The 23534-nt window shown below is 35.1% G+C and overlaps 1 protein-coding gene across 4 annotated transcripts in view; it reads right to left on the bottom strand.

Annotated features, from left to right (window-relative positions):
* Stard13 (StAR related lipid transfer domain containing 13) overlaps positions 1–23534 on the bottom strand; it is a 501526-nt gene that overhangs the window by 371823 nt on the left and 106169 nt on the right. For 2 of the 4 annotated variants that reach the window (XM_013141053.3, XM_063232620.1), the window contains exon 2: positions 16331–16454. In XM_013141053.3, the coding sequence (XP_012996507.2) occupies positions 16331–16360 (30 nt within the window). In that variant the 5' untranslated portion in view covers positions 16361–16454. Of the gene's footprint in view, positions 1–16330; positions 16455–23534 lie in introns of those variants that run through there. The other 2 variants (XM_063232621.1, XM_023560555.2) reach the window with 1 other exon arrangement.

The following is a 23534-nucleotide window of genomic DNA, read 5'->3' on the forward strand; positions in this document are numbered from 1 at the left end:
AGAAATAAAAGGGGTAAAGATAGGAAAAGAAGAAGTTAAGTTGTCATTGTTTGCAGATGACATGATACTCTACATAGAAGACCCCCTAAGCTCCATTGAAAGACTCTTAGATACAATAAATAAATTCAGTAATGTGGCTGGATACAAAATCAATACTCAGAAATCAATAGCATTCCTATACACAAACAACAAAACCACAGAGAGGGAAATAAGGGAAACTGGTCTATTCACATTAGCAAGCAAAAAAATGAAATATTTAGGAATTACTCTTACAAAAGAAGTGAAAGACTTATACAGTGAAAACTATATTACACTGAAAAAGGAAATTGAAGATGATCTCAGAAAATGGAAAGACATCCCTTGCTCATGGATAGGAAGAACAAACATTGTGAAGATGGCCATTCTCCCAAAACTCTTATACAGATTCAATGCAATCCCAATAGAAATACCATCAACATACCTTATAGATCTAGAGAAATCACTCCTAAATTTCATCTGGAACCAGAAGAGACCTAGAATCGCAAAAGCAATTCTAAGCAGCAAAGACAAAGCAGGAGGCATCACAATCCCTGACTTGAAATTATACTACAAAGCAACAGTAGTAAAATCAACATGGTATTGGAATCAAAACAGAGCTGAAGATCAATGGAATAGATTAGAAGATACAACCACAACTACAAACACACTCAACCACCTTATCTTCGATAAAGGAGCCAAGCAGGTTCACTGGAAGAACGACAGTCTCTTTAATAAATGGTGCTGGAAAAACTGGCTCTCCATTTGCCGAAAACTAAAGCTAGACTCATGTCTATCACCATGTACTAAATTAAAATCTAAATGGGTCAAAGATCTGAATATTAAAACAGAAACGCTAAATCTATTGGAAGACAAATTGGGTAGAAACCTTGGAGGCATAGGAGTAGGTAGAGAATTCATGAATAGGACTCAAACTGCACGGGAAATACTTCCCAGAATCAATAACTGGGACCTCTTCTTATTAAAAAGTTTTTGCATGTCAAAAGAAATCTCCAGCATAGTGAAAAGAAAACCCACAAACTGGGAAAAGATTTTAGTGAACTCTCTCTCAGACAAGGGCCTCTTGTCTAAAACATATAAAGAATTAAAAAAACTCAGACCTTCAAAATTCAAAGATCCAATCCAAAAATGGGCATCTGAGATGAATACGCAATTCTCAGATGAAGAAATGCAAATGGCAAATAAATACATGAAAAAATGCTCATCATCATTGGCCATTAGAGAAATGCAAATTAAAACCACACTGAGATACCATCTCACTCCTGAAAGAATGGCCAGGATCAAGAAAACCAACAACAACAAATGCTGGAGAGGCTGTGGGGAAAAAGGAACTCTCCTGCACTGTTGGTGGGAGTGTAGACTGGTACAGCCTTTGTGGAGATCTGTCTGGAGGTTTCTCAAAAAGTTGGGATTGGAAATCCCATTTATTCCAGCTATTCCACTTCTAGGCATATTCCCAGAAGAACTGAAAGCATCATACCACAGGGATATATGTGCACCTATGTTTATAGCAGCACAATTTGTAATCGCCAGATCTTGGAAACAACCCAAGTGTCCATCAACTGAGGAATGGATAAAAAAGTTGTGGTATTTCTATACAATGGAGTATTATTCAGCTATAAAGAAGGATTGCATTGAGATATTTATCAATAAATGGGCGCAGCTTGAGACCATACTCATAAGTGAAATAAATCAATCTCGCATGTATGAATACCGAATAGTTTCCCTAATGTAAGTAATGATTCAAATATATAAAAATATGTGATAATCATGATTCCCCATTATGTGGCCTTGAAGCCTTATAAAATTTTCACTTATTAATTAGAAAGGCTTTACTCTGGGCTTTTTGATATGGAAATATTTGAAGCTATAGTATATGAAGTTTTATCCAAATATTTTAAGGAAAAAGACAGACACTATGGTAACTACTATTCTTTAAAAAAAATTATTTAGCTATTTCTTATGTTTATTTTAATTAAGGGAAAAACTTAAAAAATTAGGATATATAGTAGTAACTCTTTTTGATCTCCTATTAACTTGTTTTGAAGTCCTGTAATACTCCCAAGATCTTGTTTTGACTGATTAGACTCTGTTCCATTCTGTGCGACAGTAGCAAGTTTGAAGGTATAGGCAACTAATTTGAAGGCAATAAGATTCACAAAGATGCCCATTCTGGTTTGACTATTGTCTCCTTTGGAAGTCCTGCAATGTTCACAATGCCTAAGTTTTATTGGTCTTGTTCTCCACTGTTTTGTCCAACTTTATAATATCTAATGAGATAGACAATTCCTTTTAAGGAAACAAGAGACAATGTTGATAACCATTGTTGATGACCTTGTACTCTGTTCTACATCATGTGCTATGTCTATCCTTGGTTTGGACTTACAGCTTTGTTTTGCCATATTTGACTTTATTATCTCCCCCCCAAGAGAGTAATGAGAACTGAGGAGTAATAAAATCCAAAATGTGTAAATTTTGTTATAAAAAAGAGAGGGAGGGAAAAAAAAAGAGCTCTAACGGATATAACAACAAGTGTGTTTAGGGATGTTAAATAGCTGACTATATTAATGTTTTTGGATCATTGAACACAGCTGTTTGCAGTCTCTCCGTTTGAATGTCTACTTTGTATTCTTTGATACTGTGATTTGAGCAACTATTTCCAAGATGATATTATGTAATCTATTAACAGGTGATTTCTTACTGTTATGTTTATTTTTTTTTTTGTAGTTCTGTATTATGTGTAACCTTACACTGCTTTGTCTTGTTTTGTGTTTTTCTCTTTTTCCTCTTAAATAAAAAAAAAAAAAAAAAAAATAAGAACAAGTCGAAGAAACGATAGAGCTAAGTAATAAGGAATAGGAGCGGAGCTAAAGAGAGAACACACACTTACAGTTGTTGCTTCTAGTTTCATGATCTAAAAAAAATACTACTTTTGAAGAAGATGTAGAAGAGAGAAGAAGTAGAAGAGATGTAGAAAGAATACTTGAAGCTGGTTGTGTTACATATCAACTATTTGATATTGGTCAAGTCATTCAAGTAGTTTAGCTTCAGTTCCTGCATCAATAAAATAGATTTGTTCAAATATTCCAACAAGGTTGTTTTGAAGTTTCAACAGGATCCTCAAATAAATGTTGATAAAATCATCTCCTTACTAAAGTGTTAGACTACTTACACAAAGTATTGTAGAATAGGCTATTTATACAAGGTCCTGATTCCACTGATTTACAGGATATGCTGTCAAATAATTCACTTGTCTCCTGGTGAAAAAAAATCTTCTTTTGTCTTCCCAAGTCATTTCCCATGAAACAATTTTCCTATACACATAATGATCTCAGCAAAACCTAGAGCTGCTGGCAGCGACTGTTTCTAGGAACATCCATGAATGACTGCATAAGGGGACACAGGTGGGAAGGCACAGCAATCGCCAGCACAAAAAATATCAAGGGCAGAAAGGTCTTTTGGGTAGTAGAATGTGGGAACCATAAAAATATTGGCCTAATTTCAACATTTCTCAGAATATATGATCTCTTTGGTAGTGATAATGATAGCAATTGTTTTATTGGGAAATCTTAACTTTAAATTGCCTGCCAATCTCTATTTTGTATTTCCAAGAAGACCCATTTATCACTTTTATGAAGCCTTGAGAGCCCACACTGAGGGAGAAAAGAAACTGAGTATCATGTGCCTTCACACTAAGTGTGTAGAGGGTGGTCCTCCCTCACCTTCATTCATTCTATGTTGCCCACCAAGGGGAGCAATTTCAACAGTTAATGATGTTCTGTGATGATGGATTTTCCATGAAGTGGTCCTTTGTTTAGTCAATACCAATAACCTGATAATGTTTATGAGTTTCATAGCTAAAAAAGCACTATCTATGTAAATGACTTTATTGCAGAAGGGAGATCAGGAAGCTCACTTAAGCCCAGGTAAGTAATTATGCATATTAGGTTCAGGTGTCTGCTTCACCTTTTAGGTTCATATATCCATGAGGTTTTTTAAAGAGTCATCTTTTTTGGATATCATCTTTATTTCCATCCTGTTCTGGGAGCAGAGATGTTTTTCTTACTTACCTTAAGAAAGCCGAGATCATCTCTGAATAAGTTCCAAATTCATCCTTTAATTAAAATTGATCCTTACATCCACCTGAATCTCACTCAATAAATTTTGCCTTATTCATATCAACTCTCTTTAGCCAGTCTATTTCTTTGGAATCACTGTCCAAGTTTAGTTAATTCTCTTAATTGTCTCTCACTGTTTTGTAATGATCATTCTGACTAAAGTTTTACTGATTAAAAAATAAAGAAATGTGTTTACTCATCATAAAATCCTTCTTCCTGGGTCATCTCCGAGAGCTGCTTGTCTACCAGCCACATATGACTACTAAACACCTAGAATGGGTTGAGTCCAAACCCAGATATTTTCTATGTATAAAATATAGCTAGATTTTGGAGATTTGTAACTCAGAGATTTAGAACTTTATATCTCATTGATAATTTTATCAGTTTGTGTTGTTTATGTATACTGATTTCAGTAAAATGTTATTAATATTAATTCCAGTTGCTCTTTTTACTGTTTTAATTGGCTACTAGAAAAACTTAAATACACGTATGCAGATCACATTACATGCCCATAGGCGTTCTGGCCTAGAGTTTTCAACTCTGAATCTCAGGTCTGTATCAGAGCCTACTATCCCACTTCTAAATGAAACCCACATTTCCTGGAGTATTTTCCTTTCCAGGAGGCATTAACATTATGATTGAACTAGCTAAAGCCCAGTTCCTTATGGAAACCTCTACCATACCCACGTAAGTAATTTCTCAGCCCAAGTAAGTAATTTTTAGGCCATGTTAAACAAGAATGTTTGTCCTGAAGTTATTTCACTAGAAATTTATAAATGCTTCCCCTGAAGTAGTGCCTGGAGATTAAGGAGGCAGAATAGGGGTAAAATATTCACAGATATTCTTATTTGTCTAGGAAGGTAATGTTGACTTCCAGGATAATTATATCCAGCAAGACAGTTCTGCATGGAGTGATATAACTTTAGTCTTGATATACAAGGGTGTTCATAAAGGTCCCTCTGAGAATGTAGAGTTAATAAAAATGTATGGTGAAATTGGTTGTGTTTCTCTTAAAGGAAGTTCACAGGCAGAATCAATTTAGCCCAAGGGAGCAATGGGACTGGATATTTTCCAAGTGCTTGACATTGACAGCTAAAGTTACTCTCTCAATTGTGGTTTGCCATTATTTCTACACTTGTGATATTTTTATAGGGTGATCAATTCATACACAGACAGATTTATGACAAACCATTGTTGATTCCTGATGTATGCAACAGATTACCCAGAATACACAGTGGTGGTCCTGTTTCTGTGCTCCTTACATACGCCTCCTCTCTATCAGGATTTTTTTATATTGTGTTTCTTAGACGCATCATTTTAATTAAAAAGCTAGGAAGGAGGGGTAGGAGAGAGAAAGAGAGAGAGAGAGAGAGAGAGAGAGAGAGAGAGAGAGAGAGAGAGAGGAAAGGAGGAGGAGGAGAAGGGAATGGGAAGGAAGGGAAGGAAAGGGGAGGGAGGGGAGGGAAAAAAAGGAAGAAATGGGGGAAAACTTGAACTTTCAAGGAATTAGTGAGATTAGAAGTGGGAATGTGAAAAAATCAAGAAAGCAGCAGGAGGTCAGCAGCACACAGAGGTTGAGACAGGACTAAGTCTACCTAGTTTTACTCTCACCTCTGAAGCTGATGCTGGGGCATTGCTTGATTTGTTTGTATTTCATTCAGATTTATTGCCAGGATTATCCCTCACCACAGATATATTTGGACAGAGGTAATCTTCTAAAGGTGCAAATGTTTCTATGAGTATTAAATGGCTTTCAGTAATTTGCACCAGTGTGAATTTATTCAACAAAAGTGCCTTTCTACTTTGGACTCATTGCTTGACTCTGGCAATGTAATTTAAAAATAAAAGATTAGAGCTGTGCATGATGGCCCATGCCTGAAATCCCAGCACTCATGAGGCTGAGGCAGGGAAATCACCATGAGTTCAAGGCCAGCACAAGGCCCAGAGTTCAATTCTTGGTACCCCCAATACCACACACACAGGAAAGAAAAAGATTAGAGGCTTGCTCACGTGTGGCTACTCCTTAAATCCACCAAGATAATGTTTTAGTGGCAAGCAAAAGAAATCTATGTCGACCAGTTTAAGTCATAGCATTCTCCCTTGCCCTGAGGCCATCTCTCAATTTTCTTCCAGTAAAAAAATCTCAAAGACCTCTGATTTTGGTATTCAGAAGTGGAATACCAAGTTATGGTCCTAAGGTATGGAAGAACACTTCATCTTTAGTTACAGAGCTCTTAAGTGTGATGAGGATGATAGAGTACAAGCAGGTGGCATACTGATTATAGCCACTAACTCATCTGTCCTGCCATTCTCCAGGAACAATACGTATTACTAAGGAACCTAAATGTCAGATCATTGATTTTTTAAAATAAGAATTCAGAGTAACTCCTGCACTTTGCATGTCTTGATGGACACTCTCCTGGAGGTTTACTGTCTCTAAAGTCTGCTATGTTGTCAGAGACCAAATCTGTTGCTATCACAAAATTGTTTCTTGTCCAGGAAGTGAGTGCATCCTGTCTCCTACAGGTCACTTAAGGTCATGACACATGCTGGAAAAGATTCTCTGCTAGATCAAACTTTAGTCAGGGTCCTAAATCTTGTCCTAAAACTATCTGAGCACATCCTGGTAAAATCCAATTTTAACAAGAATTATGCTTACCTCCTACCAGTGCCATCCCAGATCTTTGACATCTGCCCAGGGTTCCTCATTGTCTACCACCTACCCAGCAGTGTCTAACCAACCTGGCCTGCCTTCAGCAAGAGTCCTGTTGGGCTGACTTAGGAAGAAGCACCCTTATTCTTCATGTTTTCTTAGTTTCTGTTTAGCTGTATGTTTCACTTGCCCATCCTGCAGGCAAAGTTAAATTCTGTGTTTCCTCCCCTGTAAAATTCCATTGCTATGGTCCCGACACCCCTCTTGAAGTATTTAAAACAGTGTCACTGAAAAATGTTTTCTCTTACAATGCCCAACTCAAAAAGCCACATTGTCCTCAATGGCTAACATTCCAGTTCCATGTTCATAATACAGGAAATGAACAATGGAGAGACCTTGAAACTTTAAGAAGTCATTATTTCTCCAATCTTTTTGTAAGAGATTATATACTAGAAATATTTCTAAGTTATATGTCTTGACAATCTAACACAAAACAATAACTTTTGCAAGGTACTACATGGAGTAGACAGAATAAATATCTACAGGTAAGTTTGTTCAATGTCTTTTGTTTTTTATAGTGTGTGTGTACATGTGTGTGTGTATTTGTTTTTTGAGACAGGGTTTCACCATGAAGTTTAGGCTGGCCTTAAACTCACTTTATAGCCCAGGCTAGCCTCAAATTTGCAACACTCCTCCTGCCTCAGCCTCTTGAATGCTGGGAAAGAGGTGTATGCCACCACACCTGACTTATTTTTTAAAGCATTGAAAATACATATCCTGCTTTACTTATAATTGTGTATTTTCTGTAAACATTCTTTTACCATAAATATACAATCATTTTTAGCTTCTATCTGCATAACTTTTGGAACAAGCATTGCTGCACGCCACCGTGGAGCAGAGAATGTATTGCAATAGTCAACGCCATTATATATTTTAAGTTACAGAGGAAACTTGTGTATTTTGTGAGGGTTATAAAACAAACCAGAGTGAAAGTTTTGAATTTTTCAGATATGCAATGTTTAAAAATAACTACTAGTAATTCAAAGAACATGCTTGGTTGGAAGCTAGGGTGAGTTCAAGGGTAGGTGTAGCTAGCAAAAGCTTAAAGAATGCAGTGTTACATGTGGCTTACGATTGCATATTTTTAACCACACAAGTGGGCTGTGTTCTTGACACGGATATTGTATACAGCCATGGCTCAGTGTATATTAACTTGGGCAAATAGTCTCAAAATCTGTGAAAGACAAATGGAAGGACCAATGTGTTCTAGGATAGCTAATTATTGATTTAATCACAGGATATAAACTATTGTTTAAGATAGTACTTAAAAAAAACAGTAATCATCTCTTGTTTTACATCTCCTGAGCCATTGTGGACACACAGATAGTCCCTTGGGAACAGCTGCGTTAACTGGATAGCTAAAGTAATTCTGTTTGTGGGAAGTGTATCTTTCACATACACTCCTAATTCCTTTGACCATGCAAACTCCTTTGAACTTATCCCACTGTGGCTTCCAGACAGGGATCCGTATGGTAGTCACGCTGGAAATAAAAGCAAGGAAGTAACAAGAGGCAGGATATCCTCCCCCCGCACCGCCATCTGAGGCCTTTCCTCTTTCTCATTTTGATAGCTGCCTCTTCTAGCTAAGGCACTGGCTCGTTTGCCAGGTCTATGTACTTGTTTCACCCTAACTCTTGCAAGGTCTGCAGACAGCCCATAATTCTTCCTTATATAGGTGGCCTCCATATAGAAAAACATCACTCAAACCCACTGTTATGGTTTATATCTAAAATCTGCTCCCTCTCGCAGCCCTGCCTCTGTATGTTTGGAAGGTGATTGGGTGGCAGGGGACTGACTATATGCATCATTGTGGTTTCATCCATAGATGAGTTCAGGATTATTAGAAAGTGGAGCCTAGTCAAAAAAGGTGAACCGCTGGAGGTGTGACCTGAAGGGTATATTTCCCTCCCTGGTTCCTCCCTTCTGTCTCTCTTTCTGGCTGCCATGGGTTGGGTATCTTTTTCTGTACCATGCCCCTCTGCTGTGTTACTTCTGCCTCATAGTCAGCCAACCATGGACCAAATCAATACGCTAAAGTAAACTTCTTTAAATTGTTGGCACCAGGCAATTTGTCCCAGTGATTTAAAAAAAAAGTGGCTAAGACTCCTATTAGCTATTCTCTCCAACATTATGTTGGAAAAAAAATAAAGTATGAGTAGGAAGATAGTATTGAGAAATTTTTGCTTTTCTTATTTTCTTATAATTTCTAGCAAAAACTCTTAAAAATTTTGCAAGAGGAAGAGATGTTTTTATTTCTCTGTCTCTCTGTCTTTCTGTCTCTCTGTCTGTCTGTCTCTGTGTGTGTTTCTCTCTCTTTCTAGTATCTAAAATCAAACTCAGGACCTCACACTTACCAGGTAGGTGCTGTGCCAGTGAGCTAAATCCCTGGCGTGGGACTGTTTTTCCCATATCAAGAATCAAGGAATGAAAGAAATACAGTAATGGTTGAATGTAAAGATGGTCACAGTGCAAAGGATGGTATCCTGCCCAAGGCCTGGTGCTCTCAGAGGAAATAAAAGAGGCATCTAGGAGTCTGACAGAGGTGAAAAAGTTCTCAAAATTTGTACTAGACAGATTGTCTTTGTCCCTGATAGTTCTTCAATTCTTGACATCCTAAATGCACATCCACTTATTGTAGTATGAATGTATATTTGCCTTTCTTTCCCATATTAAGTTTTGCCAAAATATTAGTCCATATGTATTTCAGCAGCAACAAAAGTTACCACTCCACTGCAGAAAGCAGCTTATAACCAGAAGTGGCTAGAACATGGAATACTTTAAGCATTTCATGAGCATTTACTTTGCACTGATATTACAGGGATAACTAGCACATCCCAAATGTCACAAACACAAACACATAAATGACATTAATATGACAGACACTAGAAAAGCACAATCTTGAGAACATGGTAAAATGAACCAATGAAAAGAAAATAAAGGGAATTCCAGTCAAATAAGAAATTGATGCAAAGAGAAGGAGGGTGAATAGAGATCAAAGGATCCAAAAGCAGTTTGATTAGCTGTACTATTATTAAGTAAAAATCAGGGGAATCAAAGAGGAGACTGGAGAAGTACCATGATTAGATCCTCAGTGACTTTGTTTAACAAACACGGAAATTTTGATTTTCTGCCAAAGGCAATGTGAATACATTGAAGAGTTTCCCATAGGACAGAGATAACATAAGATTTAACTTTAACAAATAACCTTGGTTGCATTTTTAATAGTGGATAAGAAGTATTTGATGTCAAAGGCAGGAGATAGGTTAATTGGATGTATCTTAGTTAAGAGAAATCTGGTTCAGGGCTGTGGCACGGAACTGTTAATGCTAGGAAAGGCATCAACACATTTTTAGAAATGTTGTTGAGATGTATTTGGTGGCTATAAATGTTTTTTTAAAACAGCAAATAAATAAATAAACAACTGAACCAAAACTAGCATGACTATCAGGCTTGTGATTTGAATTATGAGTTAAATGTCTTTTACTAAGACAGAAGATGTAAAATTCAAGACTTGATACACTGATGGGAGAGTATGACTAGGGAGGTCAAGGGCAGACAGATAGAAAGTTTGAGCTCAGGAACAGGAGGAGGATGCAGATTCTGGATTTCAGGTTATGTGCAGTTGAGCAGTTCACATGTGTCTTCTCTGCCCAGGATGCAAACCCCTGCATCACCAGATCCTGCTTCTTCTATACTCATGAGTCTGTGAGTTAAACATAAATCAAAACTTCATGAACCACTGGCTTAAAAAATGTGCCCAGCCTGGTATTTGACATAAAGCCAAACAGTGGAAGATTTTCAACCTGTACTCCTGTGGTACAGGCTTACTTTTGAATGTCATTTTTAGCTTTGGCAACTTGGCCAAAATTTAAAACTTGGAATTCTTGCTGCTTCCAGTCAACTCAGACTGAACCATTTCATAGCCTATGATACCCTATGAGATGTTGTGATGGTTGATTGACCCTATAAGATGCTATGATGGTTGATTGTGTAGATTTGAGTAAGAGAAGCTCAACTAAATCAGCGCAGCAGTTCCATGCCCTAGGGTGTGGAAAATTCATCCTAAGGCAGCTTGTTGCCTCCATGATATAAAGGGGAAATGAAGAAGATGAAGCTCTTATCTTCGACTGGCTTCCAAGAGACTCTTCAGCTTCTGGCACAGACCCATCAGCGTCCTGACATGGACTCACACAGGACACTGCAGTGAGCACCAGAGCATTGACTCCCTGTCTCCAGTATGCAGACACCCTCTGAGCTCTTCCTCATCCGACTCTGGGTGGCCACTGTAAGCCAATCTTTCAAATTCTTATATATTTGTATATCTTATGTTGTATCTGCTTCTCTAGTAAACACTGACTGATACACAGATGTTTTTCATAAATACTTTGAAAAACACATCCTCTCTGACACTACCTTTTTTGGGTGGGGGGTGCTGATGGTCCCACGCATGACCTCACGCTTGCCAGGCTGGCACCGTGCCTGGCCCCCATTGATGCTTAAAGGCTCTTTATTTGGTGAGCAAAAGGTATCTGTGCAAATTCAAAACATTAGTCCTTGTATAAGCATATCATTTGTACATGACTATTCCACCTGGCACTGGGGCTGAGTTATTTGGCTTTTATATTCAGTGGGAGTGTTTAAGCCCAGTTTTATTCCTATAATCTTCTTGTGTTTTATTTATACTGGTAGCTATTTCAAATGTTTTGTCCCTAGAGAAGAGCTATCTAAAAAGAGTGGACATGAGTAGTTCAGTCAGGGTAGAAGCCCATATTCCAAAGTTCAGAAGTTTTCTCCTGAAACTACATCAGAGTCTTGATAACTAAATCTGTAGTTTGGGTAAAAGTATCCCCAAAAGCCTATACTGAAAGGCTCATCCTCAGCTTAGAGCTACAGCTACCTTTAGGAAGTGAAGCCTAGTAAGAGATCTCATGGTCACTGGGGATGTGCCCTTGAAATGAATATTAGGATGCTAGGCATTTTCCCCATCTCTTTCTCTTCGGACATGAGGTGAAGGTCTTCTCCACCACTTCCATCATGATGTACTACCTAGCTACATGCTTGACAAGAACAGGCCATCTGATCATGGACAGAAATCTCCAATATAACCCTTTATTCTTTTTAAGTTGATTACTTTAAGTATTTTGTTACAGTACCTAGCCAGCCCAAATAATAAGGCTTAAACTCATTTATCTTCTGTCTTCTGCATAGTGCTTTTCCCTGAAAGATCTTTTTTTCAGTATTAGGCAAGAACAGAGAGCCTTTTGATTAGCAGCCAGAGCAACATTCAGAAATGAACACATATTCTAATATGTTACTCACGGACAATGAATTCTATATATCAGGTGCATTACGGATGAACTGGCTTGTCAACTAGCTTGAGAAAATATGAAAATGATAAGTCACATGAATGGGTTCACATTAGGCTGACACAAATCTATGAGTCAAAATTTGTTTTTTTAATCTTGAAAGAATTTTCGTCAATGGCAATCTTTCTAATATGAAGGCTTTGAGTTTGTGACATATTCTGCGGAACCAAAAGTGAGCTGACTCTTTAGAAATTATTTCTTAGAATAGGAAAATCACAAGGAAAGCTTTCTGAATCCATTATTCACCTGCTTAAAGATTCACAGGTAGAATAGCACTAAAAGTGTTTCCCTGCCAAGAGGACTCCTGCCTGTATGCTGTGTACACATAAATATCTTGGAAGGATGCCTGTAATGCATATTCATGGTGAAATAAGTAACAGAAAAATATTGACAAAGGCTACAAAGAATCCAAAATGAACATCAGTATTAATCTGAGTATTAGTACTTCTTTTCAATTCCTTCTGTCACTAACAACTGACAAATGATTTTTGAGTGGGTCAGAATATTAAATACTCTCTAGTTTTTAATATAATACTTTATAAAACATCCTGTTCCTATCCTGAATGAGCTAATTATAAATAAATTATCTGCCCAATGATAATTAAGAGCTTATTGTATAAGCAAAAGAACAGGAATCAAGAAAAAACTGTTAAGAAAGTAGCTAGGAGAGATCTCAAATGCCTCTTTAATAAATTGCATTCTCTTACAAGGCAATAGGCAATGAACTATAACATCATAAAGATAATGGCTTTCTCCTTTTTCACTTTCATTGTTAATCTAAAAAAAATCAATTGATGTGCAGTAAGTACTTTCTTTTTAAACTAGCCATGTTCTTAGAAGAAAACTGGCAACAAAGTTTGACATTATGTATTAGCGATTTTTTATCTCCCTCCCCCCAAAAGGGTACATCTTCAGATGTATTATAATTTTGTCTTTAATTTAGAAAGCTTTTAAAAACTGTATTTTACTATTTAGAGCTTTTTGGGGTCACAGCCAAATTTAGAGAAAGGTACAGTGGTTTCCCATATCTCCTGCACCATCAACTTTCCCCACCAAAGGGCTATATCTGTTACAACTGAGGAGCCTACACTCACACAGCACAGTTTCTTGAAGCCCTGGGGTTCATTCTTGGGGTTGTATATTCTACATATTTCAGCATGTGTAACATGTATCCACCAGTACAGGGTCATGTAAAACTTCACTGCCCTAAAAATCCCCTATGTTCCACCTACTCGTCCTTTTCTACCTGACTTCCACAAAGCAGTGATTTTTTTTCACCCTAATTTTGCCAGAATGTCCAGCAGTTATAATTATACAGTATATAACTTTTTCAGGTTGGCTTCTTTTATTTAGTAACATGCACAATGTTTTTTATTAGGCATCATAAAATTTCCCTAAACCTAACATCTTGAGTGCGGTTGCGAAAGAGAGTGTGTAGACCCAGACTCAGGGACTGGTTTAAACCTGTGGTCAAGTCCCGGACTTTTACTAGGGCTTGGTATCCTCATCTGCTAAATGAGGATAATATTAACACTGATCCACTAATCATTTTGTAAAGACTAGGTTTCTGTTCTAGAAAATAATGGTAATAATGTCTTGTAGCGTTGTAAAGTTGTAGGGTGGTAGGGCTGTAGGGTTTAAATTGGCAATATATGTAAAGGGCTTACCACTGTGCCTGAAGCATATAATAATGATAGCTAATAATGTTATTTTTATTACAATATATGCTGAATATTGCTATTTTCACCCATGAATTCAGTCAATAGGAGGTTCCAGAAAACTAGAAGCTGGGAAATACTTTTTACTTCCCTAAACTCTTCTCTGTCTATAGTCTGGTGTTGCTACAATTTGTCTATAAAGGCCAAATATCTGCTGGGAAAACTGCTGAGCAACCAATCATCTTAGCATCACTAGTTTCTTTTAACTTCGCCTGCATCCTTGTAAGTAATCTCTTACATAACCCCTTCTCAGGTAATTTAAAATGTGTTTCCTATCAGAAGGGCACGTAATGTTTGAGTCATAAAATTATCATTTAAAAAAATTATCATTTTTATAACACAAAGCAGTCTATATATCATAAATCAAGAATTTTAAGCAACTCAATAAATTTTGCAAATAATTATGTAATATAATTCTATATCAACATTGGTTAGGGTTTATTAAGATCTACTTTTTGATTATATTTTTAAAAATTAAAAAAATCAGAAAGAATGAATAGAAAACCCACAAATTAGGAAAATGACTCACCCAACTGTCCCTCAGAAAAAAGACCTCAATCTAGAACATACAAAGAATTTTTAAAAATCAGTCCCCAAAATTCACAAACCCAGTCCAAAAATGGGCATCTGAGATGAATACATATTTCTCAGATGAAGAAATACAAATGGCAAATAAATGTATGAAAAAATGTTCAACATCACTGGTCATTCAAGAAATGCAAATTAAAATGATATTGAGATTCTATCTCACCCCAAAAAGGATGGCCAAGATTAAGAAATCAACCAAAAACAAATGCTGGAGGTGATGTTGGAAAAAAGGAACTCTTCTCCACTGTTGGTGTGAGTATAGACTGGTGCAACCACTGTGGAAATCAGTGTGGAGATTCTTCAAAAAGCTAGGATTAGAGATTCCATTTGACCCAGCTATCCCACTTCTGAGCATATTCCCAGAAGAAGTGAAAACACATACCACAGTTATATATGTGTACCCAAGTTTCCAGCAACACAATTTGTAATAGTCAAATCTTGGAAACAACCCAAGTACCATAAATCAAGGAATGGATAAAAAAGACATGGTATTTTTATACAATGGAGTACTACTCAGCTATAAAGAAAGATTGCATCTAGACTTTTTATAAGTAAATGGACATGACTTGAGACCATACTCATAAGTATAATAAATCAAACTCACATGTGTAAATACCATAATCTCCCTAGTGTAAGAAAGTGAAAAAGTATATATAATCCAAAATCTACAATAAATATTCTGTAAGAGTAAGAAACTGCTCAAAGAGGAAAAGTAATTGGGATAGAAAGGAAAGAAGGAAAAAAGGAAGGAAAAAGGAAAAGATATAAATTTATATATATATATATATATATATATATATATATATATAAGATAGTGACTATAATACTAATTATATTAGCTATTGGAGAAGAATAGTGAATATGCACCCGATTAGATAAATTTTACATCTCTATATCTGTTATTCTACAGAGGTAACAATATGCAATATTACAACCATTGTCAAATTCCTATCATCTTGTTTTGTAAGCGTATACCGTTATTGTATTGAGTTTGTTGTCGTTTGTCTCTTTTGCTTTTCATTTTTCTTTTCTGTCTTTTTTTCTCTTAAATTTTTAAAAAATTTAAAAATTAAAAAAATGCAAAGATCAGAAAAAACTTGTAAGTCAGATTTAAAAATTGCAAAATATCTATAAGGTAATTAGTCCATTTTCCCTCATTTTTAATGTGATAGCAAAATTTCTGTATTATTGGCACAGCAATAATCTGTGTTGATGGAAAAAAGGCAACCACTAAAAATCTTTAATTTAACAGTTGATGTTTCTGTGCATGTGTTTCACAACTTCATGTCTCTTTTCTGGCCCTCTAACCCATGGGAAACCAGACTAGAAAGACTTTTCTCAGAATATCCAAGAAAATTTGTAACTGCAACACATATTTTCATCAATGATGGAGGAATTAACTGAAGTGCATGTAACACCCTGTACTATCACTCACCACACTGGACTAAGCATGTTACAACAGCAAACAGCATTCTTCTAAATTTGTAAATATTAACAGATGCATATTTTTCTTTTCTTTTTTTTTTTATCGGTACCAGGGTTCGAACTCACGACTGCCTGCTTGCAAGGCAGGCACTTATGCAGCTGAGCTAAATCCCCAGCCCCCAACAGATACATATTTTTATTACAGATTTCTTTTGTTGTAATAAAAATGGATCAGCTTAATGTTAACTTTTAGAAACAATAATACTAGAGAATTTTTCAATGCAGTTCCATCTTTACTTTGGTGACAATCACTGTGTGAAGTGCACATGGTTTTTTGCCAGGATATTTCATAATAAAGTCATCTACCTTAGTTTTTGGTTGAGTTCCAGTCGACATTTGGTTTGGTACACCATTAAGATTCTATGTGTTCTCAGTTTCCTTTCTTCTGATGATTTTCTTAAAGGGTAGTACTCTCCATAGTCACAGAATCCTATTGAACAGCAAATTTAAACAGGTTTTTTCATACACAAATATCTATTCCTAGACAATAGTTCAAGCGAGTTAATGAAAATACAAGTTAAAACAACAGTTTTAAGAATTAACATAAAATATAAGAATATTCTTAAATATTAATAATTTTCCCAAAGTCATTTATGTTTAGAACAGCTCTAGTACAACCTAAAAAGTTGCTTATAAAGTAAAAGTAGTTTTACATTATGCAGATAAAATATACATCTATTAGCACATTTAAGGTATTTTGAAAATGCAGAATCAAAGTTATTTTATGTATTCGTCATTATTGTTTTTACTGAAAAATAAAAACATATATATGGCATAAAATACGATATTTTAAAATATGTAAAAAATGTAAAATGACTGAATAAAACTAATTAACATATGCATTTTCTCACATATTCATTCTCACACTTAAAATCTGCTAGCAATTTTGAAGTATGGAGTATATCAACTATAATCACCATGTTGTAAAATAAATAAATTTTAAAATTTCTTCTTCTTGCCTAACTGAAATTTTATATGCTTTGACTACTAGAGTTAAAGACTTGAAATAACAAGTGTGGTCTTTTTAGTTCACATTATTTTTACACAATTTCAGTTTGTGTGTTGTACTAATGGTGAACAAATAATAAAATTACATTTTTGAAAGTTAGTTATGCAAGTAAAATTATTTAAACTATTTTAATATAAATAGAATCTTAAGGTTTTTAAGTACAGGGAAAGCTATTGTCTACAATGCTTGGGAAATTCTTGTTAAATTGGAATAATTTTATCTTTACTAATTATCCCCATCATTTGAATTCTTCCACACCTATGTCCAAGTTACAGAAGTTATCTAAAAGCCTCTATTGTAGTGTTCTCTTTTGATCTATTTTGCCTAGAAAAACTATCAGGTTCTTCAGAAATATGGAAGTTTAGAAATGTAAATTTTTTGCTTAAAACTTTAATTATCAATTATCAGGTTGCTTTTTGGCAGGAGAAATTTGAGATAAACAGATCTACCCCTGCCAAATATTAATTATATAACATTGGACTTAATTCCTTCAATGAGAGTTCACCTGTAAAGCAAGTTTTTGGCAATATTAAACATCTCTTTGTTCCTGGTATATCTTGTAAATGGAAATTGAGAACAAAGAAATACACTGAGTAAGAAGAATCTTTAAACATGTTGCCTAGATATGACACTTAGAAGTAAGAATCTTTAAACTTGCTGCTTAGATATTACACTCTAGTCTTGATGTTTACAGCAATTCTTCCATGAAATAAAGTATTGAGTATAATGATGATGGTGATAATGATAGTAGTTAATATTTTTGGACAGGTACTGTGAAAAAAATGTTATATATTTATATCTTTTTAAGAGAATCTTCCAATTTTTTGTTTTTAAAATTTTATTCTAGAAAGAATAAAACCAAGCAAAATAAAACAGAATAAAGCCAATCAAAACAAGACAGTATAGGGGCTGGGGATTTAGCTCAGCGGCATAAGTGCCTGCCTTGCAAGCAGGCAGTCGTGAGTTCGATCCCTGGTACCGGTAAAAACGAAAAAGACAAAAAAAAAAAAAAAAAAAAAAAAAAAACCAAAAACCAAAAACCAAAAACCAAAAAACAAAAAACAAAAAAAACAAGACAGTATAAGTTGATACAGGGTTTCAAAACAAGGTAATAGGAAATCAACAAAGGTTACCATAATGCCTCTTGTTGTCTTCAGAATAGCTGTCCATATCTTCAGACATAGTAAAATCAAACAAAACAGAAGCAGAATAGAAGCAATAAAAACAAAACAATGAATGTAATACAGGATTATTAAAACAAGATAATAGTATATCCAAAACTAGTACATAATGTATCTTATTATCTTTGAAATAGCTGCCCATGTCATCCTCCAACAAAATCAAGTAAGATAAAACAGAATAAAACTCAACCCAACAAAACAATGAGAATGATACAGGATTTCAAAATGAGAAATAGGGAATTAACAATGGCCACCATCTTCAGAAGGAGATCCACCATAGATGTGACTAGAGTATTGTTATCCTTTGACTAGATGACCAGACTACTTTCTTTAGGCCTGTAAATTCAGTGGAACACTAAACACTACAAGCATTAAATTGTATTTTACCTCATTAGCTATCATCCCAGCCTGTGTTTCTCTGGAACAGCTGGTCACTTAAAGGGGTGGGGGGTGGAGATTGGCTCTTCTAGTCTCTTTGCCCACTCGCCAGAAGGGGCTGGCTCTCCCCTGGTCTGCCTGCATATGGCACAGAGCTTCTTGTTGAATTCTTGTTCTTCTCCACAATTTGTTCTTTGTTACAGAAATTTACTAGATTTAAAATGTGCCTGAGAAAGAGTTTACAGGACATAAGAGTGCGTATGCACTTATGACATTGTGGAAAGTCTGTGAAAAAGCTAAGGGGTCTGTATGTTATTTCAAGTGTTCAGGGAGTTTTAAAAAAGTATAAAAATTTTCATATTTGAGAAAAATAACCTAGAATAAATTAGAGTACATTGAACAGCCATCCACATGAGCTGATAATAGGAGTTGATCATTGATTCACGGTTGACCTTTGAATTACGGTGTTTTGATTGCTGCAAATGCCTATTTTCATCGCAGGTATATACACTGTTGATAGGTGCCTCAGAAAGCATCCAGTGTACGGTCATTTGAAAATGAAGATGATACCAGTGCCCGTGACAGTAATAGGGTGGTTCCATTACTACCCTATAAGCACTATTGTTGCCAAAATACAGCAGATCAAGATAGTTTCCTCCTCCTCTTCTTCCTCCTTTTCCTGAAAGTTTGTCATATGTGTTATTCAGGAAAAACTACCATTCAGTGACAAAATATGAACTACAAGATTGGAGACTAATATTTTCACATCTTTTCATCTAGCTTTTCTCTTCCCAATAACTGTGAGATGAGTTGTTTGGTCCAGTTTTATAAAAGAATTCCTAAAGAAGGAGAAGAGTTGCTTGACTCAGCTCATGTCACAAACAAGAGTGAAGATCTTTTCTTTCTTCTCCGTGATTCCTTTGCTCCATCACGTTTATGTTTCTCTTCTTATCCTTTCCTAGCCCTGCTTCCTCTATGTTTCCTATGAAATCCCAGTGTCTTCCACTGTGGACACCCAGCCAGCTGGTTAATTGATTCAGATCCTATTAGCTATAGAGATGAGTATCTGTAGATGTTGGAAAACATAACTGAAAGTTTATGACCACAAACTTTCTAGAGCTTCCCTAACACAGGCACAACCATGTATTGTATTTATTGAATGTATGCTAAGGCACGTTATAGTTTTGCTACTGTTACAAGTAGTACATTGGAGTAAAATTTCATTTTCCATATTCTAATTGTTTTAGTATAGATACACTTAAATGATTCACCTTAGGTGTTGTTTTATCTAAATACAAGTCCTCTTATCAATTTTATTATTTTAAGTGGTTAATTATATATATTATATATTATATATATATATAGAGAGAGGAGAAATTTGCATAGAATTGTCTTGGTCATTTTACTTCTAGAACTAAAAGTGATTTTATTTTCTTTACAGTCCTTCCACTTGTCTATTTTATTTTTTGCATCACAATGGCTAGGACCTCCCATCAGTAATGGGTTAGTGAGAGAATTCATTTTGGCTTATTCCTGATTTTAAAGAGAATGCTTTCAATATTTCTCCATCCAAGTGTGATTGTGGCTCTACAGGTTTTCTGTTTGTTTGTTTTAAATCAGGCAGTACAATTATTTTGAACAAAATTTTTCACATGAAAGTAATTTGAATTTTACTGAGTTTTTCTTTGTTAAAATGATCAAATTTTGCCTACTTTACAAATAGCATTAATTAATCATACAATTCTAAACCAACTATTCATTTCTGTATTATCAAAGTACTCTTACAATCTTTTAAAATTATTTAACACAATGGATGTTAGAATTTGTCAAATGTTCTTTAGATAAATGAATTTAACAGTGAACTACAGTAATAGATTTACAATTATTGATGCAATAATTATTACAATTATTAACCCTCATTATGCTTGGAAATCAACTGTGCCTGTTTGTGTCCAGCAATTCCTTTTAATTTTACTGAATGAAGTTAGCTAGGATTCTCTTTTGTGTCTCTGTACCTACATTTAGCTTTGCCCCCTTACATTTTTCTAAAGATGTTAATTTTATGAAATAAATATGAAAGTTCTTTACAAATAAAACGTAGACCATTTTATTGCATGAAAATTACCTACCCTCTAAACATTTCAAAGAATTCATAAACAAAACTGGCCCACTGGAAAATATATTTTTTGATAAACTTTTAAACTAGTTTCCCCACTCATTCTTGAGTGAATATTTATGATATATTTAATATTACATTGTCTATTACATTTCATCATTCAAATTATTAGCAGACATGAATATTTTTGCACTTTTAAAATCATACTATATTTGATGTTATAGTCCTTGCTTCTTAATATTATTCATGTAAAAAATGTTATTCATTAGTGTAGGACAAAGAGCCTGGGCTTTAAATTAGACAGATTTGACCAATACAGATAAGTCATCTAATGTATTAGCTCTCAGCCTATCTGTCATTGCATCTGGGAAGTCTTGTGTTACTTCTGATAGATATTAGTATGGATTCTTGTACTTCCTCTCTCAAATACTTGTCTATTATTATTATTATTATTATTATTGCTGTTTTTATTTAATAATTAGCTCTATTATATTACTAGCTCCATGAGAATAAATATGAGCTTTAATTTACTGCCAAAGACAGCTCAGGAACTGAAAGAGTGAACATTTAATAAAAGTTTCTTAAATGAAACAAGTAATTCCTGGTTTCTGTAGCTTTCTCTGCCTGACCTCTAAAACTATAAAATTTAATCAATGTTTACAGTTACTGTTATGGTTAGAACTTTTTCTTCAAAACTCTTGTTAAAATTTAATTGCCACTCTAACAATATTAAGAGGTTGGGCTTTTAAGAGGTGACCTCAGCTGCTTCATCAGTAAAACCAGAACAGTGCTTTATAGTCCCTGACTTGCAGAGAATTAATCATTGTAAAATACTTTTTAAAATGTCTAACACATGTTGGTGATGAATTAACATTATGCTAACACATGACAGGTAAATGAATAAAAGAATTTAAAAATCTGTAAAAACAGAACACGAAGATAATATTCTGCTTCTGGAATGTTCTGAGGATCATGGATATGAGTTCTACAATAATGACCTTTTAAAGTGTTTTATTAGAACCATCACAAATACAAATTCAGTGGTCAAAGAAGGTAGGGATCACTTCTTTCTTTAGGAAAAAACAGCACTAACCAAAACTATCTGGATTTTGCTTTTTGATGAAATATTTTTTATTTATACTTTAGTGTTTTCAACAACTAGATGAGTCATACAGTTTTATACAAGAATAATTTCTTTTTACTGCAAATATTATGAATTTTCTTTCAGATGTCATAGCTCCATGGGAAACAATTTTCAACTTTTATGATTTCTGAGTCTTTTGCTTACTTTGTTTACTTTATATATTATTCAAAACATGGTTCATTTTCATCCTAGATCCTCCAAAATTTTAATGTTATCCTAATATCCTTTTTAAACTGTTATCCTCATTTTTTTAAGGTTGCTATAAATAGGTTTTAGCCTTAGAATATTAGATTTCACTGACAAAACAAATATGAGTGAATATTTGCAATTATAAACAATTGAGCCAAGACAGGAAATCAATTGTGAATTACAAGAAACCAATAATAAAATTCTCTTCTTTATCTTTGTCCAAATTTTATAGAAACAGTACTTAGGGAAAAAATTTAAGCTACTCACATTTACACAAGTATATTAGAGTATCAGGTATTGCAAGATTGACTGTCAATGCCAGGAAAAATAAACAGTACATTCTTTCATTCATTTTGTTCTTTATAGAATGAAAAAAAATGAGAACACAGACTGACAATGTCTCTATTTCCAAATTCTAGGATTTTAAAAATTATATATTTTAATTTGCATATAAAATTAAAAATTATACTATATTAGTTTTTCTTTTGCAAAGAATCTTACTAATTGATTTAGAAATTGAACACCAGAGTTTAAGATCCTTGCTCCCACCAGCAAGGGAACTTCGCGGCTTCCCACTGCACTGAACTAGCTCAGTAGGCCTTGGGCCTGCCTGCAACAACTTTCCAGCTTCCTGCCATGCCCAGCCATCTCAGGGGATTTGGGCTGCCTGCCTGTGCCCTCAGCTCTGGAGCCTGGGCAGCCTGGGGTGAGTGTCCCCGTACATCCTGAGCCCTGGAAGGGAGTTTAAGATTCTTGCTCCCATCAGCCAGGGAACTTTGCCGCTTCCTGCCACACTGGACCAGCTGAGTAGGGCTTGAGCTTGCCTGCCCCACCCCCAGTGACCCTCTCTCAATCCGGAAACTAGGTGGCCAGAGTGCCAGAAACTGAGGGCATAGAAGAAGATTTCCAACAGGCCCAGGGGAACCTTGGAATAACACTGGAAACATGGAAATACAGGAAAATGACAAAACGAAATACCAAAATACAATCTCAAACCTCCAGCTCATCCAAAGAACCTTACCAGCTATATACATAGAAGAAAACATATGCCATACTCCTGAAATAACTGAAAAAATAGAAACTGAAATAAAAAAGCAACTATGGGAAGCTTTAAAGGAATTCAATCTTGAAATAAACTCCCAGGTAAAAGAAGAAATGAATGAGATGCTGAACATATCTAAAGAAGACACAGTTAAAAGGTTGGAGGAATTAAACAAAAAGATAGAATCCCTGGATGAACAATGTAAGAAACAAACAGAATACATGAAGCAGATGCAAAGAGATAATACAGGAAATCAAAAATTCCATGAAAGTTGTCAAAACTGCCTCAATGAAAGTGAAGATAGAATTTCAGACCTTGAAGACAAGATGGCAGCTGGTGAACAGGAAAAGAAAGATCTTTTAAAAAAAGAAGGAATCAGGAAATAACAATTCAATAGCTGCAAGAAGATGCAAAGAAAAACAACATAAGATTGATAGGGATAAATGAAAAA

The sequence above is a fragment of the Cavia porcellus genome, unplaced genomic scaffold (genome assembly GCF_034190915.1).
Source record: "Cavia porcellus strain 051 isolate PalLab524CR breed Dunkin Hartley unplaced genomic scaffold, mCavPor4.1 scaffold_21, whole genome shotgun sequence".
NCBI classification, from domain to species: Eukaryota; Metazoa; Chordata; class Mammalia; order Rodentia; family Caviidae; genus Cavia; species Cavia porcellus.